Source organism: Cyprinodon variegatus, unplaced genomic scaffold (genome assembly GCF_000732505.1).
Source record: "Cyprinodon variegatus isolate N-32 unplaced genomic scaffold, C_variegatus-1.0 Scaffold470, whole genome shotgun sequence".
NCBI lineage: Eukaryota > Metazoa > Chordata > Actinopteri > Cyprinodontiformes > Cyprinodontidae > Cyprinodon > Cyprinodon variegatus.
In genome coordinates, this window is record NW_015150923.1 from 126,412 (window position 1) to 139,055 (window position 12,644).

General features: G+C 36.8%; 2 protein-coding genes across 2 annotated transcripts in view; both read left to right on the top strand.

Moving 5' to 3' along the window:
* The window catches only part of LOC107094204 (von Willebrand factor A domain-containing protein 5A-like), a 25,556-nt gene extending 23,600 nt beyond the window's left edge, over positions 1–1,956 (top strand). The window contains exons 12-14 of the mRNA XM_015389692.1: positions 1–149; positions 558–681; positions 1,487–1,956. Of these exons, the coding sequence (XP_015245178.1) occupies positions 1–149; positions 558–681; positions 1,487–1,566 (353 nt within the window). The 3' untranslated portion in view covers positions 1,567–1,956. The remainder of the gene's footprint in view (positions 150–557; positions 682–1,486) is intronic.
* LOC107094208 (von Willebrand factor A domain-containing protein 5A-like) overlaps positions 1–12,644 on the top strand; it is a 55,376-nt gene that overhangs the window by 18,257 nt on the left and 24,475 nt on the right. The window lies entirely within an intron of this gene.

Here is a 12,644-nt window from a genome sequence, read left to right on the forward strand (position 1 = left end):
TGGACATTCAGCCCCCGAAGCCCCCTAAAGACCCTCTGCTGCAGCTGGTCTCCCTACAGAAGGCATCCGGCTTCTGGCAGCTTGATGCAGATCTGGCTGCTGTGTTTGGAAAGAACAAAGAGGAGGTGGAGAAGTCAAAGCCAAAATCGGTGGGTCACTCTCAAAATAATGAACAATAAATTGTACATAATAATTTCCCCACATTAATACATTTAAGAGTTACATTTAAGAGTTTGAGTGCAAGAAATGAACATTTGTAGTTTAGGGGACATGGGTTTGGGTCAATCTCCAGTGGTGTTGGGATGAGGCAGAGAAAATGGATAGTTGGATCCAGGACCCTGATGCTGTAAGAAGACAAACTAATCACCATGTTTCATGTTTAAGCTTGGGCTCAGAATAAAGATGGAACACATCAAACATGCTAAGCAATAGTTACTTAGTTTCCACCAAACAGCACCAAGTCAGTTAAATAGCTTAATATGGTGTCTCATTAAAGAAAGCAGTATTATGACATCTTTCCTTTTCTTTATCCTGTTTTGACTTTCCCTGTAAACTAGGTCAACAATGAGGTGTGGGCCTCCATTCTGGCTCTGATATGGCTTCATGGGTTCAAGATGGATGCCAAAGAGGAGTGGGAGCTTCTCACAATGAAGACTGCTTCATGGATCAAGGCTCAGAATGGTAATACAGATAATCAGCAGGAAATGGTGGGTTAGGTGTAGGGTTTGGGTTAAAAAAAAAACTGTCTGGGAAGAGAAGGATTAAGTCAGCAAAAAATTTTGCAAGTTCTCCTACTTAGAAAGATGAGAGAGGCCTGCATTTTTTTTATCATAGATACACTTTAACTGTGGGGGGAATAAAATGTAATGAAACATTCAGGAAATCACATCCATATTAGGATTTTTAAAGATTTTTAATTTTAATTATAAACAAAAGTAAGTATGGGATCAACCATAGACAAGCACAATGTGTGGTCTTCATAGACCTGTAACATGACAATGATCACAGACTGCTAGTCTGTGCAATGAAGGGCTAGCTCTGTATAAAACATTTCAAGGTTCTTTAGTGGACTTGCCAATCTTCTGACCTCAACACCATTAAAACTTGAGGGAGGTGAAAGTCCATGTTTCCCAGTAACAACCCCAAAACATCAGTGCTCTACAGGAGATCTGCATAGATGAATAGGCACAAATATCTGTTACATGTCTGCAAACCAGGTGAACCTTTGTCATTGCCAACAAGGGTTCTGCTACAAAGTATTGGGTTGAAACTTGCTAAGGACTAAGGACTTTAAAATCCTACAATTTGATTTCCTGTATTAAATTGTAGTTAAAGTGTACCTATGATTAAAAGTACAGATCTTGCTCATCTTTCTAAATCAGAGATCTTGCACAATCAGTGGCTGTCTAAATACTTTTTTGCCACACAGTAAGTTACAGTGTGTGGCTATGTGTCAGTAATTCTGTTTTCTATTTTTTTTCTTCAGCTCCATGTGTACCAGAGTGTGTTGAAGCCGGAAATACATTGTTGGGTTGCAGCGTGAAGAAAGAAGTCCTTGGGCTTTGAGGTTTTCCAAACAGGCTTTAGCTTTACTATGATTATAAGCCCTGACAGGAACACTTAAACAGGAAAACAGGAAGATTGAAGAGATGTGTCCTAATAAAATCCTATAAATATCTTACTGCGTTTATTAGGTGTTTAATATACAGCGGACAACTAATAAAATTATCTCACATTTTTATGGAACTGTATCGCATAAACTGTCTCAATCATACTGTATCTCATTCTAACTTTATTTTAAACGGCTTACTGAGTGTGGTAAAGTAATTAAAGATGAAACGGTCTCAGTTGTATAAATGATGTTCCTTGTTAAACAAATGGATCCTTTTCCTCTACACAGTATTGATAGCTTAAGGTAGACCATATTATAAAGTATTTAAACTGTATGATATCTTCTGTATAATATTGTGTCTGGTTTTCTTATTCCGTATAAACGAAGGAAGAAAACAGCACACTTAAATACTGCTTCACAGCAAAAAGGTCAGAGAGACTTCCTTGTAAATCTACTCTTACAGAAAGCACAGATAGTGGGCAGTGACAGACCGGGCTTTGTGTTAAAGGGAAGTGAGGACAATTAATAGTCCTTCTAGACTAAATTCAAATGGCTATTTTTAAAGCCATCTAAAGACCTCTTGAGAGTATTCCTTATTTCTAACTTTTTTTAAAACATTTTATCTGTATTCCATTTAAAGCAAAAAAAGCATTGCCTACAACCAGTCCCTGATCGGTTGCCATGTTGCGTTTTCATAGAAAAGTTCAGCTCGTTTAAACTTGAGCGATCACCGCTCAAACTCTCTCCGTGCTGTGCTGTTGCTTAGCAACAACTCAGCTCTTTCTGTTAGCATGAAAGTGGAAGCAGAGCGGTCACTGCTCTAACCACATGTAGTTCACCGCTGGACGCTTCATCGCCCTTCCCCGCGCAGTATGTATAGGAATTCTATGTGAATCCACTGCACTCGCCCTTGGCTCTGCCTCCCCACTGACATTGTCTCTGAAAAGGGTCCCCAGTTTGTCTCCCGATTCTGGAGGGAGTTTTGTGCTTTGTTAGGGGTCAGCCTCCTGTCAGGTTTACACCCCCAAATAGATGGTCAGAAAGAGAGGGCCAACCAGGAGATCCAGACTTAAGATCCACATCCTCTGTGAGGCTGATCCCACCAAGTGAGCCAGTCAACTTCACTGGGATGAGCATGCCATCAAATCTGCTCCTTTTAGTACCACTGGTTTTCAGCCACCGGTTTCACCATACAGGAGAAAGAGTCCAGGGTTCTTCTGTCATAATCCTGGTGCTGATGGTTGATTTTTTTGTTCCGTTTCCCCCTACTGTTGAAGCGCTGTTGAACCTGCGGTTAAACCACTCGCATTGCTTTGAGGGCGGTAAGGAGTTGTGTGGGTCTTCTCGATATTATACATTTTAATGAGCTGCTGGACAAGAATACTTTCGACACTATTTCCCTCATCCGACTAAATATGACCCTGAGGCCAAAATGGCTGAAACCAATGCTTGCTCTCTGATCTTTAGTTGTAATAGTTTGAGTAAGTTTTGAAAAAAAAACAAGAAAAAAAAAAAAAAAAAAATAAAAAAAAAAAAGTACAATAAAATCTTTGGCCAACATTTCATGTGGCCGTAATGCTTTGACTGAGCCCATACACTTCGTCACCTTAGGCTGACCTTTGACACCACTTACAGCTTCTACACCACTGCTCTGTGTCACTGTACATATTTGGCCAGAGGCATATAGAGGGAACACATAGGAAAGTTTTTTCTAACCCATCATGGACGCAGCAAAGAACCTGCTCCTGTAGACACTTGAGTAACACCACCTGCTAAACCTCGCTGTCCCCAATCTTCTTGGTGAATACAAAGATAAAGTATTAACTCCTTCTGCCTGAGTCACCCCAACTGATAAATCAACTCTCTAACTGTGTCTCCTTATCATCTGGCATAATGCCCTCCCTCCAATACTTCAGAAAATGGCCTATGGTGGAATCCTGAAACTGCAAAATAGAGAGATCACCCATATCTAGAGCAGGGAGTGTCCATATCTGCCTGGACACCACAAAATTCGCTTTCACCCTCAGAAAGTACATTAAGGTGGGACAGAGCCTCTGCATTTGCATTTTGAGGGGCAGGGTGGTGATTTGATTTCCAAATCAAATGAAGCTAATTCCGAAGCCCTCATCTGTTCCACTGTGCCTAGTTTTGGTGTTTTCAAATGGCATAGAGCAGATGTAATGATTTAAAAATCAGTATGGTCCGAATAAAGAAAATCATCAACCAGTAAAAGTCTGGAGATTTTTTAAAATTATTATCTGTTACTTTAAACAGAATTTAACACTGAAATAAAATGAGTCAGTCAGCCCACTGCTCCCCAAGGGGTTGAGTTAAATGCAGAGGTAAATTTCTCCAATGTGAGATCGATAAAGTTCTATTATTATTATTATCAACATACTGAATACCCTCACCAATTTTTTTTTTTTTTTTGAAGAAATTAAAGGCTATTTTAAATGACAGCCACACTGCAGCAGATTGGTGCCAAAAAAATTACTTTTGAAGGTTGAGATGCATTTCCCAGAGTACTTTATATGGACAACAGAGAACAAATAGAGACCCTTCAGGCCATGCAGATTTGGGAGGGAGATTACAATGAGAACTCTCCAGCCGAGCTTTTAATTTTTGTTTTTGAAAAGAAAAAAGACTAAGACACGTTCTGCTCTGTCATTATTGATGTGCAAAATCTCAAGGTTTTTGCAAGATTTCAGGAACAATTACTCCTTCTGGAAGGTTTTTTTTATTAATAAAGTTATCACAGCCAATGTAACTGCAAACACTTTGTCTACCTTTGCATCTTGTGGCATCTTCATGGCCAGGGATTTCTAATTTCATATACATACTATGATTTCTGGACATATAGTTGACATCTGAAGTATACAGTTACTTAATATTTTGGGCCTAACATTTTTTATTAATTAAAAATTAATAATGATATCAATTGAAAGTATTTTTTTACTAACAGTCAGTAGCTCAAACTATCCTGACATCCAAATTACTAAAAATCAGCCTTGATTCCAAAAAAAACAGCAGTGGCTGCAATGGGATATTTAAGGCCTTGACAAGGCAGTTCTGACATCTTGGTAGCATCCTGGCATCCTCTGGCATTATCGTTAAAAACTTTGTGGCACACAATTGTCACTGACTTCATAAGTGTGCCAGCGTATTTTTATGTGATTTTTTTTCATATCACCGCATTAGTTTTTCTTATCACGAGTCAAACGACATTACACAGACCTTATAACTTTTTTATTAAATTGTTTAAAAATATTTAATAAAATATGTGAATTTAGCACATAATTAATCAGAAGTAAATAAAGAACCAGCATGAAAAAACCATGAAATCAAACCGTTTCTCAGTAAACAGCCGTTAGTGCAGCAGGTGACCTGTCGGCTTAGTTACACCTCGTGGCAACTGTATGCCACTGCAGCTGCCACAAGGTGAACAAAAGTGTTGTGCCAAGAATTTCCTGCCTGCCGAGAATCCCCCACCTTAAACTCACGCCCACTGAGGAGAATACGGATTAAAATATGAACAAAAAGGGAAGTTTAAACCATATTCTTAATGTTTTCATATTTCTTATGTATGGATGCCCTAGAATTGAGAGTTTTGGTGGACATAATGAATAGGATTTTTACTTGTATGGAGACACAATGTGCTACAGTCAGAATAAACTCTCTGCTTTTGACTTTTTATTCGTTAAACTTAGGACCTGGAACCTGCCGAAGAATCCTTCCCCTCCCTATTTTCACATTTATTGTTCTAGCATTATGAAATTCATACTATATTCACAGAGAGTAGTTATGATTATGTTGGGAAACTTGCATCATTATAAACACATTATTTCTGAAACTAAGCAGGGGAAGGAGATCTCAGCAACTTAAAATATTTTACCCCAATATTGATACTGATATAAAACTCATAATGTTGCCTCAGCAAACAAGAATCATTATGTATAATAAACGGAAACTTCATATATATATGTATATATATATATATATATGTGTGTGTGTGTGTGTGTGTGTGTGTGTGCGTGTCATGATCTGACCTGATAGCTGACCTTATTTGTTCATGTTGCTCACCTGCTTAAACCTGTCTGGTCTCTAATTATCACTGATCTCATCCACCTGCACATGGATAATACCTTAAAGCACATCATCTTAAAAGTCTTAAAGCTTTTTCCCCCAAAATGGCGGGCCCATATGAAGCTGTATTTATACCCTAGCACCAAGTGGTATTTCGAATTCTTGCTGGTCTGTATGTGAATGTATGTGTGCCCATTTTGGCTCTGATACTTAAAAAGGAAAGAGATGGTTCCTGTTTTTGCCAAGATGTCTTGTGTCAAAATCCTCATAAGGTTACCAGTTAAGATCTTGTTTTCGCCAATATTCGTATGTGACCCCCAGCATGTATCACTAATGTGGATAAAAGAAATAGGCCTTTATAATTACTTATATATTTAATTAATTCTGCATCCCCCCTGTAGTTCATTGAAGATAAAATATTAGTTTGGCATTACAAAGTGGTATAAATGATATCTGAGATGGACTAACTACATACACGTACATGTGAAATTTAAATGTAAAAAATGAAGTGTTAATGTTAACGACACAGCTTAATACGGGTGTACATTGGGAGATATAAACCTTTAAAAGAAACCATCAATTAATCATTAAAAATGAAAGTAAATATTACTGAATTAGAAAAATTACCTGTGAAGGATAGGTACTCAAACATCCAGTTATTTAAACCTAGTCATAAGAAGTCAATCAGTCAATAGTCCTCTAAACAGCCACTTATGGATGGTTTACAATGTAAAATTACAGCAAAGCAGTACAGGTAATNTATTTCTTATGTATGGATGCCCTAGAATTGAGAGTTTTGGTGGACATAATGAATAGGATTTTTACTTGTATGGAGACACAATGTGCTACAGTCAGAATAAACTCTCTGCTTTTGACTTTTTATTCGTTAAACTTAGGACCTGGAACCTGCCGAAGAATCCTTCCCCTCCCTATTTTCACATTTATTGTCCTAGCATTATGAAATTCATACTATATTCACAGAGAGTAGTTATGATTATGTTGGGAAACTTGCATCATTATAAACACATTATTTCTGAAACTAAGCAGGGGAAGGAGATCTCAGCAACTTAAAATATTTTACCCCAATATTGATACTGATATAAAACTCATAATGTTGCCTCAGCAAACAAGAATCATTATGTATAATAAACGGAAACTTCATATATATATGTATATATATATATATATATGTGTGTGTGTGTGTGTGTGTGTGTGTGTGCGTGTCATGATCTGACCTGATAGCTGACCTTATTTGTTCATGTTGCTCACCTGCTTAAACCTGTCTGGTCTCTAATTATCACTGATCTCATCCACCTGCACATGGATAATACCTTAAAGCACATCATCTTAAAAGTCTTAAAGCTTTTTCCCCCAAAATGGCGGGCCCATATGAAGCTGTATTTATACCCTAGCACCAAGTGGTATTTCGAATTCTTGCTGGTCTGTATGTGAATGTATGTGTGCCCATTTTGGCTCTGATACTTAAAAAGGAAAGAGATGGTTCCTGTTTTTGCCAAGATGTCTTGTGTCAAAATCCTCATAAGGTTACCAGTTAAGATCTTGTTTTCGCCAATATTCGTATGTGACCCCCAGCATGTATCACTAATGTGGATAAAAGAAATAGGCCTGTATAATTACTTACATATTTAATTAATTCTGCATCCCCCCTGTAGTTCATTGAAGATAAAATATTAGTTTGGCATTGCAAAGTGGTATAAATGATATCTGAGATGGACTAACTACATACACGTACATGTGAAATTTAAATGTAAAAAATGAAGTGTTAATGTTAACAACACAGCTTAATACGGGTGTATATTGGGAGATATAAACCTTTAAAAGAAACCATCAATTAATCATCATTGAGTATCATGATTAATGATTAAAAATGAAAGTGAATATTACTGAATTAGAAAAATTACCTGTGAAGGATAGGTACTCAAACATCCAGTTATTTAAACCTAGTCATAAGAAGTCAATCAGTCAATAGTCCTCTAAACAGCCACTTATGGATGGTTTACAATGTAAAATTACAGCAAAGCAGTACAGGTAATTATGCAAATTAATGGTATGTTACAATCTTCAGTATTTGCAGAAAACAAGAATAATCAATGCTTGTGAGGTCTTTTCTGTTGAAAAAAAAAAATATATATATAGTTCTTTCACTTCCAGCGCTTGTCCCTGGCTTTTAAAAGGTATGAACACAGCGGCACGGGTTCATGCCTTCAGCATTTTTGCAGGCAGCTTTCGACCGTTTGCAGTCTTATGCATGGGGTCAAAGCTCTTTACAAGCCATCACCTTAGTAAGACAGAAAAATAACAATCAGTGTCCTTATCAGCAAACATCGGCTATAATATTGGTATAGCTTGTTAATATATAATATTCATATCATTCCAATCCTCCCCTTGTATTACATAGTGTTGGACTTATCTAATTCTATTATCTTAATTCTAGAGAGGACTCCCCCCTGTGATGCTTTCATCTGGTCCTCGGTGCTCCGTCTGCTGCTCTTGAAACCAAATCTAGAGATGTAACGTATCTTCACTTGTTTTTCCATGAGTCCAGCTTCTGTATTCAAGATTCAAATTGAAATAAGAAAACTTATGATTCCAGTAATGTCCCATTGTCTCTTGGTTTATCTTCTCCCTGATCTGCAATTAGTAACATTCCCAAACATCCTGCAATAATTTGTCAAATTAAAATCTAAGAGAATTAACCTTTCTGATAATAATGAAATAAATCATGTAATACGATTGTAGGACTTCAGATTGGACCTCAGGCTAAAACAACAAACAAAATAGTCTATCTTTTTTGTTAAATCATTGTTAGGTTTATTCAATGATGATCATAAAATTAATGTGTGTACATATGAAATATTGAGCAAGGAGATGCTTCACTCTGCCTTGTGATTCAGTCAGTGGAGCATCCTGTCTTATGACCTGATCAATTGTCCTGTCAGAACAATACTCTGTTTTGTAACCATGTGTTATGTTCTGTTAATAAAAGGCACTGCAGATGGAGGGGGGCCGAGAGAGAGTAGTGTGTTGGGTTGCAGCTCTTTCTCCCCTCCTGCAGGAAGCTGTTGAAAAATCCCTTTCTGTGTGTACTCAGTCCTTCTTTTACGAACCTACGTTTTTGAACCTAACAATCATCTTACCTGTTCAAAGAAACATGAACGAAAATACAATCATCTTGCCTTCCTAAGATAACAAAAACAGGAGGAAACTTTACTCGACAAAAATGGCTGTCAAATCCTACTGTGCAATTGTTGTTACAGCTTCGAAACGTTCCACATTTATTTTAGGAATTTTGTCATTTAAACATTTGTTAACACAGCTGAGTAGGTGACATAAATACAATCAAGCTTTATCACCTTTTCTGATCCTATACAAGGTCCTTCACATCACAGAGTTCCTGGGTCCTGTTTTTGCTTCAAGAGCATGTATTCCAATTATGACACCAGGAAAGAATAACATGAGTAAAACAATCATTTACATCTACAATGCAACCCTTAAACAGGTTCCTCTCCAATAGCAACTAAATTATAAAAGAAAAGACAATAAATAATATAATCAAACCACTCTCAGCTTTCTGGCTTTCATCTTAGACTCCATAGTGTACCTAGGCTCAACCATTTTGCCACAGGGTGGAAGCATCATCCAGGGGCAATTTGGTGCTATTTAACCTGAAAAATAAACACTGCAAATACTGTCTATTATTATTATCTTAGTAGTCTTCTAGTCAATTTTTGACCAGTGTTTTCATGCATAAGACTGGTAAGAAAAGGTAAATATTATAGCAGTATCATAAAAATGAGAACATAAGCAAAAAAATCCTTTTTCCTCTTTATATGAACATTTATAAAGACATCTAGATTTATAATTTATTGGATAGATTAATTCAATTTTTCAATTCAGTTTATTTATATAGCGCAAAATTCACAACACATGTCATCTCAAGGCACTTTACAGTTCAACCAGATCATACAGTCAAATTGATTCAAAGTTTTCTATCTAAGGAAAACCAGTTGATTGCATTGACTCAAATACAATCCCTCACACTAAGCATGCTTGTAGCAACAGTGGAGAGGAAAAACTCCCTTTTAACAGGAAGAAACCTCCAGCAGAACCAGGCTAACTGTGAGCGGCCATCTGCTGAGGCCGACTGGGGTTCAAGGAGACAGAAGCAGATTATGCACCTAGATCACATAATCTGACATTGATGTCATATTCCTGAATTAACTACTTGAGGTGCTTTGCCATTTGTAAACCCTGTTGTTTTATTTAGTAGTCTACTGTTAGAAATGTACATGTCTGACAATCTGCATTACTTATTGGAGACAGAAATCATGAACTTTTTCATCTTATTGGTCTACAGTTGTGATTTTTAAATGAAAGAAATCCCTGCTGTTGCAAACCCTTGTGGATACATTTTAACTATTCCTATTATAATGTTTATGCTATTGTCAAATGTTATCTGGCTCCATACTGATAGCTAGGAATTTAAATTAAGTTGTGCACACACATTTCAGCATTGCTTGTCCTACTCTGCCACATTATGCTCCTACTGTCGACAGCAACACCTATCCGCAATAGGTGAAGATCTTTTCCTTACCATGAGCTGCAGAATGTTATCAAGTTTTGTGTCCACTCTGACTTTAATTATCCCTGTAGTTCTCTGTCAAGCTATGCAACGAGAAAAGAAACAAAAAAATAAATAAAATGGTTCTCTTCCTGTGGGCTTTGAATGAGCGTTTATTAAGGCAGTGCACGGATGTTGTTTAATCAGACCATTTCCCGTCCCACCTAACAGCAGAGAGCGAGAAGGACAGAAAAGAAACGTCTTTTGAAACACAAAGATATTTGAGTAAGTATTAATATACTTTACTGGACTGGCTTTGAGCTAGAAGAGTTGGTCTTTTAAGCTTTTTGTCATCTGCATTTTGAATTCTGATCTGTTTCTATATTAATCTTCAGTGCAGTTAACAGTTTTTATTTTACGCTTCACGTAGAATCATCTAACATAATCTAAAGCATAACTAACGTCTTACGTCTCTTAAAAAAATCAGTTCTTCACTTCTAGAACCCGATCTCATTATTTTGTTGTTTCAACATTATTAGTTTGTTTCCTCAAAAAAGATAACTTGCTTAAAAACTGAGTCAAATACGTATTACTTTCACTTTTAGGATTTTAGAGTTTAGTTAAAATCCAAGTAACATTTTGTACAAAAACATTTCAAACATTACTCTATTTCTGTATGTTATTGTTGAGCAAATAGCTAATCCTTACCCTAGGGAGGAGAACATCTCACTTCAATAAACATCCTGGATTATTATTGTGATACCAATCTGAATCCCGATGCTTTAGTTTCACTGAACGTTTTTCCGGAGATGCATCTCGTGCACCATTTAAGGATTCATAGAATCTCTAATTTAAGGAAATGTATTATCTTTTAATACTGCATAGGCTTCTGTAGATTTTAACCTTTTTAGTTTATTTTATGTTCTAGAAAGTCTTAAGTTTGTGCTTTTCTGATGTTTTTACTTTTATCAACTTTTCTTTACATCATATAATAGTTGTATTCCATATAGTTTACAGGTAAACATGTTAATTTTACATGCTACTTTATGGCTTGATAATCACTAGGAGGTTCTTGGCTCAACAGATGTTATTGATGTGGGAGGTGAATGAGAGAGACTCTCAAAAATGATACCTACCGGTAGGTTCTAGAGCTGAGTAGAGGGGGAGGCAGTGGGACTATCAATTGAGAGAAACTCTCAGTTTTGGTTAAAACTTGGTTCCCAACAACTGTTTTATTGCAATTTAGCTTAAGGGTATTAGAGATGAACCAGGCTTTAACTTCAGCAAAACAGGAGATGAGAGATGATGGAGTAAGTTTGGAGTTAGGCTTACCAGATTAAATGAAATGAAAATGAAATAATGTGAAAATAGGCAGTGGAGGGAATCTTCGGTAGCTTCCATATTCCAAGTTGCCAAAGATTCCCTCCCCTGCTTAGTTTGATAAATAACGTGTTTACAATGATACAATGATTCCCCACATAATCTTGCCTAGTCTCTGTGATTTCATAAGGCTAGGACAATAAATGTGAAAATAGGGAGGGGAGGAAATCTTTGGTAGGTTCCAGGTCCTAAGTTTAACAAATAAAGTGTCAGAAATGATCTAGAATTTTGTTGAAAGCAAAATCATGAATTCCCACCCACTGAGCAGATAATTTATCCATTGCACACTGACTGTAGCACATTTTGTCTCCATAAAAGTAAAAATCCTATTTATTCGAGTGTATCTGCGCACCAAAATTCTCAAGTTTAGGGTGATGCATGCTCCCGCGACAGGGGAGGTAATTCTTGGCACAACACCTGTGACTTCACTCCACCTTGTACTACAAACGGGCTATGTGCAATCCATTGATTAAATACAGATTAGTGGGTCTGACACTCATTAAAACACCTTTTGAAATCTTAACCAGCACACGCAAGACTGATAAATTAGGTCCAAATGAAATGCATCGGTTTCCTCCAGGAATTCCGTACAGGAATTCCAGGATTTCCGTACAGTATGCAGTTTTGCTGAGTTTTTATAAGCCTGTCTATAAAGTGCCGTCATTTCCCAGAAATATAATTCTATTACTATTATTACAATCTTTCAACGCCTCTTCTTGTTTTCTCCAAGGAATGATGATGAACTCCTGGGGTCTGCTCACTTTATGGAAGGAACCAAGTATGCATCTATTTAAGCTTGATTGTTTAGTTTCTTTTCACTATTGATTTATGGCTCATTTTAAAAACAGATGTATTTATTTTGTGTCTTTAATGGATTTTAGCACATAGAGGTATTTTGGTTGATGAGATATTTAACTTTTTGTGTTGTTTATACATGACCATGTTTTTGCTGCTTTAGTTCCTTTAAAGAGCATTGAAGTGCAGCTG